General features: G+C 36.4%; 1 protein-coding gene across 1 annotated transcript in view; it reads right to left on the bottom strand.

Moving 5' to 3' along the window:
- The window catches only part of LOC127961034 (docking protein 4), a 40,155-nt gene that overhangs the window by 13,648 nt on the left and 3,994 nt on the right, over positions 1 to 22,513 (bottom strand). Inside the window, exon 2 of the mRNA XM_052559961.1 lies at positions 1,512 to 1,815. Within this exon, the coding sequence (XP_052415921.1) occupies positions 1,512 to 1,577 (66 nt within the window). The 5' untranslated portion in view covers positions 1,578 to 1,815. The remainder of the gene's footprint in view (positions 1 to 1,511; positions 1,816 to 22,513) is intronic.

Here is a 22,513-nt window from a genome sequence, read left to right as displayed (position 1 = left end):
ACTGCTGATCTGATAGTTGTCCAGAAGACAATTACTGAGACCCTTCACAAGGAGGGTAAGCCGCACAAACATTAATTGCCAAAGAAGCTGGTTCACAGAGTGCTGTATCCAAGCATGTTAACAGAAAGTTGAGTGTAAGGAAAAACTGGAAGAAAAAGATGCACAACCAACTGAGAGAACCGCAGCCTTATGAGCATTGTCAAGCAAAATCAATTCAAGAATTTGAGTGAATTTGAACGGTTGCCCAGTGGTCCAAAATCCTCTTTTCAGATGAGAGCAAGTTTTGTATTTCATTTGAAAACCAAGTTCCTAGAGTCTGGAGGAAGGGTGAAGAAGCTCATAGCCCAAGTTTCTTGATGTCAAGTGTTAAGTTTCCACAGTCTGTGATGATTTGGGGTGCAATGTAATCTGCCAGTGTTGATCAATTGTGTTTTTTGAAAGCCAAAGTCACTGCACCCATTTACCAAGACATTTTGGAGCACTTCATGCTTCCTTCTGCTGACCAGCTTTTTTGAAGATGCTGATTTTATTTTCCAGCAGGATTTGGCACCTGCCCACACTGCCAAAAACACCAAAAGTTGGTTAAATGACCATGGTGATGGTGTGCTTGACTGGCCAGCAAACTCACCAGACCGGAACCTCAGAGAATCTATGGGCTATTGTCAAGAGGAAAATGAGAGACAAGAGACCAAACAATGAAGATGAGCTGAAGACCAATGTCAAAGAAACCTGGGATCCATACCACCTCAGCAGTGCCACAAACGGATAACCTCCATGCCACGCTGAATAGAGGCAGTGATTAAAGCAAAAGGAGCCCTTACCAAGTATTGAGTACATGTACAGTAAATGAACATGCTTTCCAGAAGGCCAACAATTCATTAAAATTTTTTTTTATTTTTTTATTATTGGTCTTATTAAGTATTCTAATTTGATGAGATTGTTGTAAATTGGTGGGTTTTTGTTAAATGTGAGCCAAAATCATCACAATTAAAAGAACCAAAGACTTAAACTACTTCAGTCTGTGTGCAATGAATTCATTTAATACACGAGTTTCACAATTTGAGTTGATTTACTGAAATAAATTAACTTTTCCACAACATTTTAATTTTTTGAGATGCACCTGTACTGGAGTATTTTACAACAAAATACCACATCAGTGTTTCTACTTCAAAATTCCATAATTAATTAAATAATAATAATAATTATTATTTGTGAAAGTTATTAGCAAATGCTACATTAATTACTAACAAATTTAATAATCTAAACTGGAAAAGGAATATAAAAATGAAATAACCCGAAACTAGAAAACTAATTTAGTAGAAAAGTAGAAAACTACTTAAATTCATTAATTTAACAAAATTAAACTTAAACTGACCAACTTAAAAAATTAATTTAAAAACAAAACCATGAAAATCCTGGAACTGAAGTGTCAATGACAATACATGTAAACCAGCATAAGACCAAGCTGCCCATCAAGTGCACTAAAAGCAATTCATTACTGCAGTACTCACCCCCAGTTTCCTGCTCCGCATGCGGACATAGCCCTGCTTGACAATGTCGTTGAAGTTGGAGGCCATCTCTGAGGAACCTGGGAACTTCTAGAATGAATAAAGGCTTGCATCCAGCCCTTCGGTTTCCCCCTTCACCCAGTCCAACCAACCCCTTCCTTCCTTCGTTCACTTCTTCGCTTGTCTTCCAGTCTTCCTTGATCTCGTCTGCTCTGCAGCTTTTGTGGACCTTCACGTCCAGAATATCATGTAGATCTTGAGACCAGGTTCACCATCAGGATTCAGTCTCCTCAATCCTGCATGATCACTGAGAGATGAGAAAAAGGAACATATCTTATTTATAAGAATGCTGTACCCACCCTTCTATGAGAATATACTTTTCTTATTAGACATTTTTTTAGTGAAAATTAAATAAACATTACAGTTCCATATGACATATTTCTACCCAACGGCTGCTTCAAATGTCATAATGGCCTTCATTAAAATCCACTCTGACTGAAAACATTATTTCCGCACTAAATAGCTCAAGCCTCGTTTTGTGGAGAATGAAAGAGATTAAACAGAGTAGCAGACTGTTAAGGTGAACAGTCCTTAAAGAGAAAGTTCACCCATTAAATGAAAGCTATGCAATGGTGCTTAGATGCCATTAATTGTATAAGCAAACAGCAGAAAGAGTCTTCAGAATATAATTTTATATATTAGACTGAATTATGACAGGATTTTGATTTTTGAGTGAACCATCCCAAAATATCAGACCGAGAAATCTTACCTACATATCCAATCTTGTAAGCCTTTACAAAACCTCACTTTAAAAGAAAAACAAAGAACCGCCGACTCAATATAAGTAATAGAGGCATAATGTGCTAAACACACAGTTTGAGATGAAAAGTTTCTAAGCATTCATAATAATCCTCTAAGCTCCGGCCCTCAGGCCAAAGAACTGGGACATGGTTGTACGCGCAAAATGAACAGCATCATCAGCATGCTCTGGAACAACACCCCAAAGTGGCACACTTCCCCAGAAGAGAGCCGGAGCCGGTGCTTAAAATTCTTGACTGCAGTGGAACACAGACATTAAACTTTAACAAGGAGCTCATTAGCCAGGACAGAGCCAGGCTAATCGTCGTCGGCGCTGTTGGTTTTAAAAAGTGGCTCGCTCAGGGAAGGAGGGGCCATTTGCTCCAGTAGAAGATCAGTGAATCATAATGCCATTATTATGTGCTCTCATGACCCAGCTTCAAAAGCCCTTGTCAGAAGAGTGAATGGAGAAATAAAGATAAAAGGGAGAACAAGAACAGTTGAAGGAGGATATGAACGGTGAAAAAAGCAGTTTTGAGAGGACCTTAATAGAACCTCATAATGAAAGATCAAAACAAATCACAACAGCCTGAAAATCTAGACTTTAAGTGTCAGCAGTCATAAATATTCAAGGCGAGTTTAAAAACAGAGCTAAATGTATATCAAGTGCTTCATGATGCTTTTTATTTAAATGTTTTTACCTGATTTACAACAGATAGTAAGAATCAGTCACCTTTAATGCCCCAGAATACATTGGAGAGGTCATTATGCTTAATTTTGAATTAACATTCAAATTTATTTTGACGGCAGATGTTCTAAGCACTGTGACTTGTATATTTGTGCATGTAGTCTATCATGATTACTGCTGTTCAGCAGGAGGCAAAAGACACAAATCATGCACAAAGTTAGTGCTATAAAGTAACAATTTAATATAAGAGCTGCTAAGAGCCTTCTGCTGTATGATGAATGGGTATATTCAACTGAGTATATAGCCATATGCTGAATTGTTAAGGATTAGGTCATTTGCAGTGAAAAGGCATAAAATAGAATAAAAATGGCAAGTAACTGTGAATTATTTTCTTTAAAATATTTAATAAAATTAAATATATGAACCTAAAGATACATGGTCTAAATGCCATAAAGAAAAGATATTCATAACAATACAAAAGATTTCAATTTCAAATAAAGAACGTTTTTTCAACTTTCTATACATCAAAAAATACAGAAAAAAATGTATCATGGTCTATACAAACAGCACAACTGTTTTCAGCATGATAATCATGTTTTTAGAACACCAGATCAGCACAACAGGATGATTTCCGAAGGGTCATGTGACACTGAAGACTGAAAATTCAGCTTTTACAAAGGAATAAATTAATTTACGTTTTAAAATATATAAAAATAGAAAACATTTTACACTGTAATTACATTTGAAATTGTTCTTGTTTTACTGTATTTTAAAGTATTAGTTTTTACAGTAATTTAACAAAATAAATGCAGCCTTGGTGAGTATAGTTAAGACACTTTTTTTTCTCCCCAAAACCATAAAAAAATCTTACTGACTAAAAATTGAATGTAATTCATTAATTTGACCAAAATTAAACAAACTAAACCAAAACCATGACAATCCTGGAACCTTTGAATGGTGGTGTATATACAGTAAGCACACATAACCTATTACTTTTAATTTTAAAACATTATTCAAATATATATATTTTTTTGTATATGTACACACAATATTTAAGCACACACATGCACACAATCATAGCCAGTGAGTAGGCAGCTGTAACTGTTAAGGATGTAAATTCCAAGTAATCGGATTTGGATGAACTTGAGGTCTCCTCTGTGTTGGCAATCTTTGCCAAACACTTCTATCTTGAGATTGCCAAGACCGAAATTAGCCGAGAAGCCCTGTCCCTGCCTGTGCTGAGGCTTTGCTTCTCTTCTCTTGTTTGTCGCAGGGAGAAACAGTGGTGACTAAGAATCCAGGTGTGAACAAGACTCAGAGGCAGCTAATGAATACAGACACCAGAATATCCCACCCAGCCCCCTGCAGCACCAGCGACAAACAGCTTGTTAAGACGCAGGTGACACTCAACGTGGGAGGAGGAATGGAAGAAGAACATCTGTTTTCACCGTCAAGTACGGGTATTGACAGAGAGCAGAGAGCAAGCGGCAGACAAACACGTCTCTGTTGAATGCCTGGCTAATGATAGGCTTGCCATGCCTTGTCGCCAAGTCTTCCTAATCCCTGAGAATTGGCCAGTTCCACCACATTGTTATGGGTTTAGGTCCCATTTGGAAATATGAAGTTAGGTTTTCCGAACACATTTTTGACGAAGTGGGGATAAAAACTGCGGTGTTATTCATTGTAACCATGACAACAAAAACTTCCTACACAGCAGATCCAATATTGTTAAGCTCAGATCAGGAGAAAAATCATAAAATTAAACAAAATGTGCCTTCAATGGTGAGGGTGACAACTGTACAATAATGCAAATGGCACAATTATACAATCTCTTTTATTGTTTCAAAAAATAATAAGTACATAAAAGCACTGATGAAATTTGTGAACTACTCATCATTGTGTGTTACTATATTTCATAAGTCCACAATTTTGGAATAAATTATTTCGTTTTCTAAATGACAATGTCACAAATTAACAATATTTTGGTCATGAACAAAACAACAACAACAAAAGATTACTAGTCATTCCTAGTCATATAAGCAATGACTTACTTTCTATCCAGTTAATTGTCTTGCTATTGTGTAAATAATGAAGTAATAAATACATGTATGTGCCTGATTACACACAAACATATTTCATTTTTAATAGTTAAAGAATTTATAGGTACTACATAGTAGGAATGAGTCATATTTCTTAAAAAATAAAGTTAAAATGGAGTACATGCTTTAAATGTCCACTTATCTTTAATCTTGATACAAACAGCGATCTTGAGAATGACAGAAACAATAATGAGAGATACTTAGGAGAAATTACATTGTAAAGTCCTGGTCTGGTCATATTTCTATTAGCAAGGGATGAATCTTTTCAAGACTATCAATACAAGCTGAGAGTTGCTCATTCACTTCGAAGTACTATGATACTGCCATAACACAGTCTCCTAACTAGCCGTGAAGTGTTAAAGCGTCAAGCAATAAAAGTTATCTCTTCCATGTAAATCGAATTTCTGTCCTACTCTGCCACGACAGTCAATTTTGTCTGTTATTGGTATCTATTCATAGTCAATATAAAAACCTTGATGATGAGTAATTTCTTACTGCTAAATTGAGAAAAAACAGAGGTGTTTATTATCGTTCAATGATGAACTGCCCTTTCGCATTACTGACACACTGTTGTTCTATTTAATGCTGTACCCTTGCTTTGACACAATCTGTATTGTTAAAAGTGCTATATAATAAAGGTGACTTGACTTGACTAATACTTTGGGTGCCCCTAACATATGGCTTTGACAAGAAGTCATTGTGGGTGGTTGATTTCATGGTCGTGGTCATAGTTGGCAAAACTTCTCCAGGAAGAGTAGTAAATAAGAAAAGAAAGTGAACAGGAGGCGCAGAGGTGTACTGATTGTCAGTTTTGATGAACCCTCACAGCTGGAGCCCATCAGAGGAGAAAGTGAACTGAAAATTGAAAGAGTGCTGCAGTGACTCATACAGGCAAGGCCGCGAGGAGGCCAGTAGAGTGGACAGTGAAATACTAAGTGTGCTTGAGGGTAAGACAGAGACAGAGAGATGGTGCAACAGAAAGAAAGGTCATTGTTTGCAATTGTGTGTATTTCAGGGGCAACCTATATTGGCCTGAACATAAGAGCAGAATGGTGCGCGCCGCACACACTCACACGCATGCACATGCTCACATACAAAAAAAAAAAAAAAACATGCGCACCCACACGCACATATTTTCAGAGAACAAAGCAAACAAAGCATTAATCCATTTTTCTTGGCGAACATTCTAAAGGTTTGGTGCACTTTTGGTGAATTTTGTCAGGCAAAATATATTAATCCAAACTATCAGGTTTTTTGCAAAGGATTTGTTCAAGTACATATTGCAACAGATTTGTGGATTTGCCACATTTACTAAAATAAAACTGACTGTAATACAATAACAATGCATCTCTTTTTACTGTTACAAAAATAAACAGTATGTAGACGCATTACTGGTTCATCATCGTGTGGGTGACTTTTACTAGTACACTTTTATTTCTTAATTCGTCATCACTTATATTTGTCATTTATGTTTTATTAAGTCCAAACCTTTTTTAGAGGATGGAATAAAATTTACTTTTCTTTCATCACAGTATTACAATTGAACAAAATTATGGTGGATTTTTTAGGGATTTCTTTTAATTGCCAATCAGTTTTTTCACAGTGTCTTCGATATCACTTGGCATCCTCCTTTAACATCCATTCAAAAATGATTATTGTAAATTAAAAGAAATTCCCCAAAAATTCTTTTTTTTCCCCCAAATGTAATATTGTGATGAAAGAACACAATCATTCTCCATCCTCCAAAAAACTTGTGGACTTTTATACAATATAGTAAGATTTATAGTAAGATTATATAGTAAGATTTTTTTTTTTGTACTAGTACACTTCTATTTCTTATTTTGTTATAAATTATGCTGTCATGTCTCACTATATTGCATAAAAGTACACAAGTTTTTTGAATGACATATTTGCACTATATTTTGTGGTAACTAATGGCTGTTATTTGGTCAATTTAAGTTGTTGTTCTTCATTTGTTTAGTTTGTAACAGACTCAGCAGACAGAATTTTGCTGTACCTATGTACAATGAAAATAAAGTAAAGATTTTGTTGAAATTGAATTGACAAGTGACTTCTGTGTGACATGTGTACCACTGTGTACTATTGACAATAAAGCATGTCCTTTTTTGCCTGCAAATTTTCAGGCATGTTTTTTTCAATTAAATAAACAAATAAATACAAAATAATAATTATAATAATAGTAGTAGTAAGAACTGGCAGTACTAACACAAAAACAAAACATAAAAATGTGTGCAAAGTGTATAAAGTGTCATTTTTGTCAAGTAACACTTACTAGTGTCCACATAAGCAGATAAAGTTTCAGAGGAAGGCACCATCTCTTTTGCCTCCCTTAAGATCATTGTGGTTTCACAGAGGTCCTATAAAGTGGCATGAATGTGACAAGGGGCAACAACAAAGTACGGATAAAAAAAACACTGTTAACTGCAAGTAAATGTAAAATGGAACGGAGTTCTTATATATAAAAAATAAACACAAACACACAAAAACCAGACAGGGGCTTCCACACGCCACTGGTCTAAAACAAACCTTGTTATTCTTTAACCTTTCATCCTCCTATTCTATCATGCGATCACATAATATCCCTTCCTGACAGGGAGACATTGTATTCTCATCAGGCTCCAGTGAAGAGGCACAATATCTGAAAAGCATCAACTCAGTGAGAAGGTTGTCTGAAAGCCCAATAGGACACGCTGGTCCATTTCAGCTTACCGAGGGCAGACAGTGGTGCAGAACACCTAGGGTGACCAGCAGCTGACATGCAATACAGTGGGGAAAATACTTATTTGATCTCCTGCTGATTTTGTAAGTTTGCCCAATAACAAATAAATTAAGAGTATGTAATTTTATGGTGAGTTTATTTTAATAGATAGAGACAAAATTAGGGCTGTGCAAAAAAATCGAATGCGATTTTCATGCACATCTCATCAGTAAAGACGCTCCTATAATTAGAAGTATATCTCCAGCACGTGTGTTCGGATCAGGGTTGCCAGGTTTTAACAACAAATCCTGCCCAGTTGCTTCTCAAAGCTGGTCCAAAACTAGCCCAATCGAGCATCCAGGAGGATCCCTGATAAAAATTGCTTCAAGGGGTTAAAATATATGTTTTTTTAGCAGGTCTGCCTTGGTAAAATTCGCATTTTAGGGGCTAAATATCACGTTATTTGTATTGTGGTCGCTTCGACCCGCGGACATGAAAAACAACCACAGACTTGGCAACACTGGTTGGCATTTACTACACCGAGCCGTAATTCACTGACAATCTTCACAAAATCGATGTTAAAATTGCAAGCGATTCTTTGTCGATTTTGAAAACGATTTTGTGTTAGTTGTCGGTAGACTAAGGCTCTGTGTAGTTACTGCCGCTCCACCTGAACTAGTGTTGCCAAGTTTGCGATTGTTTTTCATGTCCGCGGTTTGAAGCAACCCCAATACCGTCCTTCGGATGAGACGTTAAACCGAGGTCCTGACTCTCTGTGGTCATTAAAAATCCCAGGATGTCTTTCGAAAAGAGTAGAGGTGTGACCTCGGCATCCTGGCTAAATTCGCCCATTGGCCTCGGACCATCATGGCCTCCTAACAGTCCCCATATCTGCTGAATGGCTTCATCACTCCGTCTCCTCTCCACCAGTAAGCTGGTGTGTGGTGGGCGTTCTGGCGCACTATGGCTGCCGTCGCATCATCCAGGTGGATGCTGCACACTGGTGGTGGAAGAGGAGATACCCCCTGTCTATGTAAAGCGCTTTGAGTGCTAGAAAAGCGCTATATAAATGTAAGGAATTATTAATTATTATTAATACCAATAACGTGATATTTAGCCCCTAAAATAAGAATTTTACCAAGGCAACCCTTACAAAAAAAATTATATTTTAACCCCGGGAAGCAATTTTTATCGGGGAACCTCTTGAAAACGCTATTGGGCTAGTTTTGGACTGGTTTTAAGAAGCAACTGGGCAAGATTTGTTGTGGAAACCTGGCAACCCTGATCTGAGCGCACGTGCTGGAGATATACTTCTAATTTCAGGAGCATCTATACTGATGAGATGCGCAGGAAAATCGCCTTCGATTTTTTGCACAGCCCTAGACAAAATACAAACCAAAAAAATAAAGAAAAACACATTATATAAAGGTTAGAGGTTGATCTGCATTTCAGTGAGTGAAATAAGTATTTCATCCCCTACCAATCAGCAAGAATTCTGTCTCCCACAGATTGGTTATGTGCCCATGTGAACACAGATTAGTCCTGTCACTTTAAGAAGTTACTGATGATGTCAGCTCGTTAGATGTATAAGACACCTGTCCACACAATCTGTATCTTCCATTCCATTCCCGTTTAAAGTCTGCCAGAGAACATATAATGATTCAGAGAAGGTGCTGTGGTCAGATGAGACCAAAATTGAACTCTTTGGCATTAATTCAACTCACTGTGTTTGGAGGGAGAGAAAACGAAAACTTTGACCCCAAGAACACCATCCCTACAGTCAAGCACGGAGACGGAAACATTATGCTTTGGGGCAGTTTTTCAGCTAAGGGTACAGGACGACTTCACTGCATTGAGGGGCAAATGGATGGAGCCATGTACTGTAAAATCCTGGACGAGAACCTCCTTTCCTCAGCCAGAACACTTAAGATGGGTCATGGATAAGTTTCATGAATTACAATGACCCAAAACAAACCTCCAAGGCAACAAAGTAGTGGCTCAAGAAGCAGAACATTAAGGTCATGGAGGGACCTAGCCGGTCTCCAGACCTCAATCCTATAGAAAATCTGTGGAGGGTGCTGAAACTTCAGTTGCCAAACAACAGCCAAGAAACCTTAAGGATTTAGACAGGATCTGTAAAGAGGAGGGGATCAAAATCCCTCCTGAGATGTGTGCAAACCTGGTGACCAACTACAAAAAACATCTTCCCTCTGTGCTTGCCAACAAGGGTTTCTGCACCAAGTACTAAGTCATGTTTTGCTTGGGGTTCAAATACTTATTTCACTCACTGAAATGCAAATAAATTTCAGGATTTTTTGGTTGGTATTCTGTCTCTATACGTTAAAATAAACCTACCATAAAAATGACAGACCCTTCATTTTTTTTTTTTGTAGGTGGGTAAACTTACAAAATCAGCAGGGGATCAAATAAATATTTTCCCCTATGAACATGAATAGAGAAGAACGCAAATGGATGCAAACCACAATGTACCAAGACGCATTATAACATCGAAAACCTGGCACAAGAAAGGCCCCTAGTTCTGTTCAGTCACTCCCTGTAAGTGAATATACATGAAGATGTCTATAATCAGTTGTGTTTGGGATCTTGATAAGCTATTGGCAACAGACCCAGCCGTACTTGAAATAAACCCCTAATATGATATTCCCTCAGAATTATACCTGCCATAAATCATACTGTATTTGCTTGAGCATTGTATTTTGAAAAAGCATAATTTCAAAACAGCAGAACCTTACAGCCTAATTAAAAATGTATATGGTGGAAAGACTAATAAGAAAAAGAGAAATTAGAAAATGTGCCAGTGACACTTTCCCTTGTGTTTTTTTTTTTATTTCATCATCAAATATTCAACAGCATTAAACAGCTCTTTTTTGTATTTTTGCAGGTCTAGAAAAAACATCATCATAAATTATTTAGTAATGCAAATTGCCAAAATAAAATTAAGAAATGAGTACATTGCTTGTTAGTATCAAAACCATTATAAGAACATAGCATCCCTTTCTGTGAAAACAAAAGCATTATGAAATCAATTCAGCCAAGTACAAAAGGGTCAGGCAGGACTTAATGACTGCATTGGCAATAACACAGCAAAGCAAAGATTGTTACTGACATTGACCCTCACTCTCTATTGTTAATTAAAAGAATTGATCAGGAATTAATTGAAAACACTCTTGAAAATCGAACAACGTAGAATGGTGAATGCAAGCCAAGTACAACAAAAGGTGACAAATAGCTGTTCCTCTATTTTAATCTTTCAAAACATTAATCTATCCACACATTGCAATCTTTGGCAAATCTCAAAATAAATTATATTTTTCACATAAGGTCGTGAAGGATTCATTTACTTTTAAATTAAGACACTGCAGGTGAATAGTTTAAAAACTAATAGCTATCACCTTACTTACCCAGCTGATTGATTACATTTATTATAGCAAAAAACATTTGTATTACAAGTTTTCTAAAATTGTATGTTTAAATATGCAAATGAGGCATTATTTAATTAAATGTTTGCTAATTTGCAAAAATGTCTATTACAAAAATCTGAACACTGGATGAAGTCAGTTTCAAAATTTGTGTTACTTTTTTTGACATAGTAGAGTCAAATTTGTTTACAGAGGGAATTCTGGGGATCTCCTTTTGTCACTCCATAATTCAGAAAATACTTTGAACAGGCAGAAAACAACATTTTCACAATTTGGGGGGGAAGGGGATAAAATGTTGTATATGATCAAGGAAAATAAATATGAACAAATCCCTCTGTAAAAACCTTCAGAATATAGACAGGAATAAAAATGTCAAGTTTGGTGTGTGTGAGTGCCACTGAAGTGGAGATTTATGGCTTAGTGTTGGAGAAAAAACTCACTTTGAGAAAACGGCTTTTAAAAATATGTATTGTAATTGAAATCTATTGACACAAACAGATAAAGTGCTATATAAGAAACACTTAACAGTGTATTTTGGATGTTTTCCTTCCACTAGTTTGAAAGAGCACTTTATGAAAAGCCAAAAAGCCCAAAATTGACAGGTGCTTGAAAAAACAGTGTTTTTGCCTGCAGTGTGTCCCCTTTAAAATGTCTGATTTCAGCTTTTTTTAATTATTTAAATGAAATGGTACAGGTTCGCAATTGTAAAATTGTCCACTTATCTTTAATCAGCCAATAAATTAAAATAATTATTGCCTTTATTGGGATCAACAACATTTTTTATATCAGAGCCTTCCTACAGAAGAGGAAAGAAAGATCTGGGTTTTACAACACTCCGCTTTGCAATACTCCACCAGCAAATGAAAGATAAAGAAAGAAATTAAGAGTGGTAAAGTGAAAGAGGAGAGAGAGTTGAAATTGTCTAATTCCATTCAAGTTAATATTGCTTCTGCTGTCTCTTTAAGAAGTGACTTACCAACAGAATACAGAACTCTTCTATTCATGTCACGCAAAAAGAGCATCAGGAGCCAGAGAACAACACAGTTGGAAATACATTTCAACAAACTGAATTTACCAAGAGCAATAACGAGTATAGAGGAGAAATGGCTGAGCGAGATAAAGAGTTGAATTCAAGAATTTAAGAAAGGTAGTGAGTTCTCGCTCTTTTGTGGAGCTTGTCATTCATTTATCGTTCAAGGACGACGGATTTCTATTGAATATAGTTTTTTCTTGGTTCGTTCACATTGTCAGCACGGTTGAGGTTACCCAGTGCATGTGACATGACCCCTACTACCAGGTAAAGGAAAAAGAGGGGAAAGCAGGGGTGGGAGGGATGGGGCTGAAGTAAGACACAGTGGGGGCTCAGCTGGCTTCATGATTGGATGATTGAATTTCCTCTCCTGTGGTGCTGCAACTGTGCAAACCGCCTCCACACAGATCTCTCCTGGCTCTCCTGGTGTGTGGGTCAGCTTTTGTCTGCCAAATGTCCCCACAAGGAAAGCAAAACCTGAAATCACCTTCATAATGGAGACCGGCCAACAGCTCCCATGGGAAAAGTGGCTTCATAAATATACTAAATAATCTCTTAATGAAAATGTAAATGAAAATGGATCCATAATAATCATTAGCTCAATATAAGAACATCAGAAGTCAATGGAAAATCCCTACTGTGACGTAAAGTGTGTACATACATTCTAATGAAGGACATAAAATCCAACGCATACATCTATACTCGAACCTAATTTCACACTGAATTAAAGGGCTTTGCTGTCATCTGACTGTTTTAGTAGGGTGCAAGGACATGTCCCAGTCTCCCTCTACCTCTGTCTTGCCATCATTCTGTCCTTCTTATCCCCTTAATCCAGCTGTCGTATCTCAAATAAAACCCGCCATACAATTCACATATCACATCCAATTATGGGCCCATGGTGTCCTTTCAGGCTCTGCCACAATGACATGCAAAATTACCTATTCAGTTAAGGAGGACTGAAAAAAAATAAAAAAAAGATTCTTGACGAATTTATTATTTATTTGCTATCGTGGAAATTCTTGGCTAAGCAATGTGAGATTTGCAAAGCTTCAGTTCATAGCCAATCATCTGTAAGTTGAATCAATGCTTGAGGCTCAAGCAACTCCGCTGGGTCCAGATGAGGTCAAATGGCAGCTTTAATTAATACACTACACATTGCACTAGAGGCTATCTGACCCTACATCCACTAGGGTGTCTATTAGCAATGGGATGAACACAGGTATTTATCAGTGGGCAACTGAGAGAGAGAGAGAGAGAGAGAGAGAGAGAGCAGAGGGTATGGCAAACTTAAATGGATACAACTTTACAACTAAACAAAAACACTACACCACATCTCTACATCTAATTCTTTTTTCCCTATTTAGCTGTTTGGTCTTGTAATGTATTTTCTCATACATATTTAAGTGCGCAGAGCTCCTGTAAATCAGAGTTTAGGATCTCCCTTGGCCAATAAAGCTCTATCAGATTCTGAAACTGAAAATAAGTCTATTCTTCTTTTTTATTCCACCTCTTGCTTAGTTTTACTCCTCCTCTAGGAATGCCAAAAAAAGCACAACATCATCAGGACCAACAAAGCTAAACACACCACCCACACACAAGTGTTAATACACACTGCCACATACATAAGTGAATGAGAGCAATTAAGGTTGACATGAACATTAATTTACATGACAGTGGGTGGTCTACTGATTTCCCAGGGTCCACACTGACAGACCAATATGTTTCATTAGTTTGTTTAAGATTATCAAAATTGAATAAAACAAAAAGTAAAAAACCAAAAAAAATCTTTGTAATTTTTTATTGGACATTTTTAAGCTGATATTAATATTTAATCATTTTAAGTTATTTGGGGATTTTCAAAATAATTTTCCTTTCATCTAACACAAACTAGATTACAGCACAGACTTTAAATGCAGATTTTCTTTAAGTGCACTGTTTATTGAAAGCACTTCATTATTCTCAGCAATTGCAGTATTCTTATCAAAATCAGCAGTTTCCCATATTTATTTTTTACAGTAAAAATAGTACTATAAAATTGTATGCATTTTTAATATTGTCCAGAACATGAAACTAATTATCAAAATTGTCCAGTCTAGTTATGTTTCCATCACACTATTTGAAAGCGCATTTTGAAGTACTGCATGAGAAACGAGTGATGGAAATGCCAAAAAAAAAAAAAAAAAACAATTCCCTTAATTTCGACAAAAAATGTATGGTTGCTTGAGGTGGTTTTTGACTTGTGTGAAAAAGGGTTGATGTGAATGATGGGAGATGGAAGTGTATTTTGCAAATAAATTCCTCGAACCGCATCAAAAAAAAGGCATGTGACTTTGCACTATGGGATGGCAAAACCTGACTAACCAGCGGACAGATCTCATTCCACAGCATCTAAAATGTTGTTATGGTCTTTTGGAAAAGCACAAGTAAAGTCTGTCAAACTATATCTGTATAAATGCCTCTCAGAAATGTGTTACGCGTCTGCATTCCCATTCATTGTGTTTCGTCTGCTTGCTCTGAGGTGCAAGTAATCTATTATATATGAAAATTATTATATTCTCCTACTTTTCTTAGTGATTTATACCAGTTTATCAGAAATAGATGATTTTATTCTCTTTGACACGTTGGATGGAAATGGTGCTTGTTCGCTAATGTTTTATGCAATATTCCAGTTTTGTGCATAAGTTACATTCGCAACTTTGGAAGGAAACCCGGGTATTGTCTGTATACCCCGCCCACCTATTTATGCAGAACCAAACAATAAACATGGCTCCTGAAGACAAGTTGTCACTCTGCAGTCTTTGCATTGCCTTCCTTCTGATCCCAACGTTAGGAAATATTGGATGAACTTAATTTTTTAATTCCAGACTGTGTCAGTAAGAACTTGGCTCTTTGTTTATGTGGAAAATACCTTATTACTTCTAAATCTAATATTTATAACATTGTGCATAAATGGACATCGTATAACAAAAATAAAACAGAGGTAGATCATGACCCCTTTAAAAAAAATTAATTTAAATACTTTTTATTTACTTGTTTTTTTTTGATGGACATACAACATTGTGCATTGTTAGATTAAAAAACATATTTTTTAAACATTTTATTTTTCTTATCTTATTATTAACACTTCATTATAACCCAGTGAGATTAGTATGTAATTTTTTTGTGAAAACATCAAACAAGCTTTTAAAAAGTACTTTGTATTTGCATTATATCAGCTCTCATAATATTGTATCATACCACTGGAAAAAAAAAAATTGTTCAACCGCATAATTATTATTTTTTTATCATTTAGTAGCCTCCTTCAACAAGCAATCATCAGAAACCACAGAGACGTCAAAGCACTCATGTTGAAACATCATCAACATACCACTATTCAGTGAAATGAGATGGAAGAAACAGCCTTTCTGAAATCACGTGGAGTAGAGCCACTCTTCTTGAGAAGAGGCAGGAAAGGGCCAAACAATACACAAACATGGGCTTGAAATAAAAAAAAATGAATAAGAAGAGGAAAAAGGGAATAGACGGCTGGAGGAACAGAATGAAGACGCCTCACTCTAGTTTATAGGCTTTGCCCTGATTTTGACCTCTTGTGGAAAATTTTTGGCTTTACTCCACAAAGTCCTAAGAACCATTCCACATGCAAACACACAGATGCACACAGACCCCCAGAACTAGAAAGTGCAGGCAGATGAGACATGATGTCTGCAAGCCTCAATCTATCACAGATAACAGAGGAGCTATAAACACAGACAACTGGTTTCAGCACCCCTCCTACAGCCTGACGCGACACTTTGTCTCCAGTCCTTTTACCAGATTGACAGAGATAAAGCAAACAAAACACGCAAGTATGCAAATACACACCGTTTAAAGCAAAGAAGATTTATTACATACAGACACTTATCCTTGTTCATGCACATGTTTCTGACAAGATAATAATCAGAATTTGATGTAAGAAATGAATAATAAAAAAGAATGGATTCTCTTGCTTCGGTATATGGAAAATAATGCAAAGGTTAGGTACTCTGAAGTGGATTTTAAGCTTTGGTGAGTTTCCAGGCATGCACACTGCCAAACTTTGCATGATTGAGAAGTACGGTTATATTTGGAGGATCAGCCTCAGCCTCTCTGTTACAGTTTTATTGCCTTGTCTCATTTCAGTTAGCGCGGTCCATTTAAAGCATTAATATAGTGTGTTATTACTATTAAACAAAAAAAATAATGCCATAAAATTTAATTACTTATGCCTTATGGCTTATTTGCAAGTTCTGATACAAGGAATTTTCCTACATTGGAGCCACTGGAGCTTGAAGCATCACCTTCATGTATTTGTGAGTCCAATCACCACACAAAATACCGTTCACCAAGGATTCAACTTTAGATGGTCTGGAACAACATGTGGAACAGAATGCAGGGGTCTTGAGATACATGATTCAATACTGAACTAAATTTAGCCTAACTTAAAACATTGTGGGTGACACATTTTTTGACAAATTTAACTGCAAAATGCATTGTCGTTGACTATAGGCTAATGATTGACTTCACTGACATAAATCAAAATGAATGCATTTTTAAGGCCAAATGTTAAAATTACTAATCAATGATTTCCACATTATCTTTGGCCACAATTCAAACATTTTCTTGAATTTTTTTTGATCAGCTGTTTTTAATTAGATTTTTTCCCATGTATGCACATGGCAGATGCTTTTATCCAAAGTGACTTACATTGCAACCTGTCAAAAAGTTCAGTTTAGCTTGAAATTGTGACAGAAATATTAGCATTGCACTGTGGAATGTACTTTTAAAATAAATAAAACAAATGAATGAATAAATAATTTTATTAGGACTTAAATAGTCAAAACAGAAGTTCAGAAAAAAATAAAACTATTCATAGCCTCTAAATATTATACTTTTGTTAAACTTCTTTATAAATTGTTGAAAAGTTTCACAACATGCCAATTTAAGTTGGATTTCTTGAGTTCGTGAGAGGCAGGAAAAAAAATATAAATAAATAGCGCGACCTTCAGCGTGAGTGGTTGGGATAAAGTGAAGTTTTTGAATCTCATTCAGTCGAATTCCACTTATTGAGTGAAAAAGAAAAGGCTCACACGTCTATCTTGAGTGGCTGTCTGGTTTCCGACACTGTGCAGAGCCACTCTATGAGTCCAAAGCCCATTGGACTTCAAGTGTCTCTCTTACCCAAGACAGCCTCCAATAAATGGGACAAACACACACACCCTTACACGTACACACTTCCAAATCTCCCTAATGCTGCTGCTGAACAACAACAAATAAAAACATTTATAATTCATAAAATTGCCTCAGGCATGAAAGGAGAGAAAGAAAAGGCGTAGTTTGCTATCATCTGAGAGACATTTATTGGTTTTTAACTTTATGGGGCTTTTTTATGCCTGGGAACCATTAACCACATTTAAGCATTTTTAATTCTTCAGAGCAGAGAGACGTTTCAATAAAGTGAGGGCCAGTCCCGGTCTTCCTACCCTCCAACTCCAGTGTATACACATTGGAGATAAAGATGAGGAAGTGCAAAAGCAGCCGCTGTGTTTTGTAAGAAAGAAACATTATGACAGATCTTGTTTGGCCAGGCCATCTAACCTGACTTTAATCTTTTCTGCTTCACGCCAACCTCCAAACATCAATTTTTCTGTTTCATTGTACAAATTGCTACCATACCACAGTAAAAGTAATCCTGGTGCTACAGTTTAACAAACATAAAGGTGTATATTCAGGTTTACGCATACGTTTTTAGAGGTTTTGGAACTGTGGGAAGAGTTGATTATACATGGGCATTAAATATCAGAACCTCCTGTAATCTGATAGTAACTGAATTAAGCTCCAATGTACCTACGTCAAGAAAATGTCATTATACGTGAAGAACGAGAAAGAACAATACCTCACAATTTTCTCATTTGCTGTTAGGCAATCTTTTATCTATGCCCCATTTCTTAATCTCACTCTCATGGCTGCATTTCAGACACAAAGAACCATCTCCACTTCCTGTGGTTTAGCCTATTCCTATTGGAAAGGACTAATGATGGAGCAAATTAAGGTGTTATAACAGCCTAGAATTTATCACGTCATCTCACAAACAGCATGAGATGAACGAACAAAGAAGTGAGAGAGAAAGCATATTTCAGATGGATCCAAATCCCCAGCATTGTTGTCACACAAAGCAGGCACTTGGCTAGGCCATCTAACTCCTGTGGAGCTGAGGTAGTCTGTCTGAAGTCTCTGTCGCTTCCTTTTCTCATCTCTGGTGAGCATTTGCTTTGACAGTTGAGACACAATGGAGTCTAGATTCAGTGCTTCTACTAGTTGTGTATTTATGATCAAGCTATGAATAAGTCATGGAAAACTTACCAGTTTTCAGCTGGCAGATCAGCTCAGATAGCAAATTCCATGGGACATTTTAGTTAACTAGGCCTAAAGGAAGAATTACCCTAATTTGTCGGCTCTACAGGGAGGAAGAGTGAAGGCAGAGGTTTGTAGGGCACTTTGTGAGACTGCAGAGACACCGCTGATGAGTCAACGGCTGGTTTCACTCTCACAAAGCATCAGCCAAACACCCTGAAAAACACCTCAATCTAACAACTTATTCCTCGGTGCAGTTCAACAGTCAAAATTGAAAACACTTTTTTTCTTTTTTTTTTGCCATTCTTGGCACCACGGCATCATGTTTAAGCGCTGCCAAACTAGAAACTGCCAAAGTATGTCAACTTGTTTTTTATGATGACTTTATTTCATGAATGAAGAATTTGAATCATTGCATATCAGTGATTCTCATCCTTAACAGAAAAAGTAATAGGGATATAATAAGACATTTTAATATTGCACCACTTCATAGGCTTAAAAGTGCTTACATTAGCCAAAAGTAATTTTTTTATATCTTTTATATCTTTTAAAATGTTACCCAATAATGCCACTTGAAGGAAGAACAAGCGTAATCAGTTATTACAAAAATCATATTGAATGAATTTTCATTACTCTTTGGTCCAAATGTGGAATTATCATCTCCAGAAAACCAAATGGTATTTTTTTGTAAATGGTTTAGTGGCTGTATGAAATGGATGCTGATTTCTCTTAAAGTAACAATTTGTTCCTTTTTTCAGGTAGATTTGATGAGTCTTGCAACAAATTAGTCATGTTTTCCAAGAATTTCTATATTGCTCAAACAGTTTTTCTTTCTCTTGTTCTTGTTCGCTCTCTGTCTCATACAGATGTGCCCTGACAGCCTCGCATGACTGAGGGTGAACAGAGAAAGAGATGGAGAAGATGAAGGAAGCAGAAATGAGACACAGACAGATCGTGAGATACAGAAACAGGCTGAGGGAGGATGTCAGAACTTGGAAGAATAGTCACGTCAGCATTCTAGAGCTTTTGGCTTTGAAGTTTTTCTCTCTTTATGGCAGGCTGATGTGACACATGCCTCAGAGAAAAACCACAACAATGTGCAATACTTTGTTATAAATCAATGTGTCAAAAGATTCAAGGAGGAGACATTTACATGCTCATCATTTAGCTTTGTTTGTAAAGCCTATGAGTGCTGATAACATCTCAGTTCTATAGCTTTATCTGAACCGGCAGCTGTCACATACCAATAAGACTATAATATACTGAATACTCAAAATATATGCAATTTGTGCTATTAAGAAACACTGTGCACAATTAAATTATTTTTATGCACTTATTATTTGGTCATCAAGTTTCCAAAAAATATTCCCTCTATAAAACTAAGTTGCAAAATTCTGTAAAAGTTCAAACAGTTATGAATCAAGAAGAATTAAATGATTCAGTGTGCCCTCAAAAATTTACATATATTAAAATGTTTGTATAAAAAATAATAGAGGGAATATTTCTTGTTTTTTCAAATTTAATTTTTATATTTGTGCATATAAATAAATAAAAAATTTACACAAAAAATATTTAACCATTTTAAAAAGAAAATGCAATATATCATCTTTTTAAAATCTATTTTATTAAATAAATAAACAATTAAATCTGAATCTATTTACCAGGTAGCCCACAAAAATAGATTAAATTAAATTTATGCTAGACAGCAAAGCATATTTTAGGATTATTTTACTGTGCTCAAATAAATTTTTTGACTGAGAGAAAAAAGAAAAGAAAAGATGACTAAAGAGAGATCATGATTATTAAAAAATGAGGTAGAATGGGTTAACTGGGGCAAATCCATAAATGAATCCCCGACCTATTGCTGGAGTTTTACCATGACCCATCATTACTTCACTTACATAAAGTTAAAAACTCTGTGAAAAAAAAAAAGATGGCCTAATGTCATATTCTGGTCTCATAACTTCCCAGCTGATTTATGGGATGCAGCAGAACAGGGGAACCAGGGGAAAGAGAGAGGAAGATAGAGAGAAAGACAGCAGGAGGAAATGCGTTCACTACTCATTTGTTACAGAGTGAGTGCACGAGGGCACAACTTAGACACAAAAACAAGCCGCAAGCCGCATCTCTATCTCTGTCATAAATTATGGATGTTGTCTGATGTCTCCTAACTGCTGTGGGGCTCTCAGGGGGCCTTCTCAGCAGCAGGCCTGGCAGAAGAGCTGAACTTATAATGTAGAGCCTTCCACTCTCAATGTCAGCTCCAGCATAGGGAGTGCTTTTCAAAAGCATGGGTCATGAACTTGTGCACCAGTGGTAAAACACATTACTTTAAGATCGGCTCACTTTATTCACTGCATGCTTCTTGCATGCTTAAAATTATGATTAGTCATCCTTTCCAAGGTAAACTTCATTATAACTATTGCGCAAAAAGAGTTTGAATAAAGTTATAAACTTTTGGAACATCTCAAATCATGAGGCTTGTTAAGTAGAGTGTGCTTAACTTTAAAATAAAACTAACAATTTTCACCTGGCAGACAAAAAAATAAAATAAAATCCCACACTTAAGGCGTGGTCACATTTCCCATTGTCTGATGAATCTTGGCAGGTGCAATCCAGCCAATTCAAGAATCCATCCAATCGGGAAGAGACTTTGATGACATCTTCAGACATCACTGTTTATCATTAGCTGTCTCTTTATGCATTAACTAACCAGACAGCAAGACAGAACTTGTACCACAGGAAGAACTGACATAAACAGGAAACTGCAGTTCGGCAAATCCTCTTCAGCAGAGTCAGCTGATGAGACCGTAGAGAAATAACAATATGAAAGCTTTATAGAAGCACTATACTCAGATGGAACATATAGACATGCACTATAAAAGCACAATATTCAAACTGGATATACATGCAATACAGAAGCACTATTTAGATGGACATACAGTACAGTATAGACAACCACTACAGAAGCACTATATAATGTACTGTACAGCTGGATGTATAGAGAATCAGTATATGTTCTTGGATATATAAATCCACACTTCAACCAGCATGTTACCTTAAATCAGAGTGTGTTACTGTAGCTGCATTGTAAGAAGAGTTTTTTGAGTGATGATTCACCCAATTTATTTTTAAATGCATGCTATTCATCTTATTGTGATTCATTCATCTTTGCATGTGCTTCTTTTTGACCTCGCAATTCTTAATCAAAATGTCCAAAATCAATCTTCCAGTGAAACGGCAGACTGTTTGGGGACTTCAATTATTTTGTCTGATTAAACTCCGCCCCTTTCGTACAATCGTCTGCAAGCTCGCATTTAGATCTGCCTGACTGCCTCTAACCAATCAACAGTCCATACAGCACAAATTATTGGTTTCACACAGATGTGCGTCACAATACAGAAGAAATACGCAACTTGTCCTGTATGGTGTGCTGTTCTCAGACAGGCACAGAAACACACACACACCCTCAAACACATATACAATGTCACCAAGCTCATTTGGTCCCTCAGCTGGGTCCTCTGTCAGGGTCACAGCCATTTACTCTGTCCCATCCATCAGCACAGATGACACATGATCGTTACCTACACACCCACCCTCAAAAACACAGCTCTCGCCCTCAGATATATTTTCACAAACACCAAAAACTCAAGTCCACACTTCAAAAATTCACATCTAAACCCAACACTGTAACCATGTCTTTTTTATGAAAATAATCATTTATTTTAAAATATGCACACATTCACTCTTACCTGTATGCAAAATATGCCAAAAACATCTGTTAATGTTTGTTTTTATCTCATTTGATTATGAATAACATTAAAAGCTACATTTTACATACACACAATAAAGTTGTGCATCA

This window comes from Carassius gibelio, chromosome B7 (assembly GCF_023724105.1).
Source record: "Carassius gibelio isolate Cgi1373 ecotype wild population from Czech Republic chromosome B7, carGib1.2-hapl.c, whole genome shotgun sequence".
Classification (NCBI taxonomy): Eukaryota; Metazoa; Chordata; class Actinopteri; order Cypriniformes; family Cyprinidae; genus Carassius; species Carassius gibelio.
Note: the sequence above shows the minus strand (reverse complement) of the source record. Positions and strands in the feature narration are given on the sequence as shown.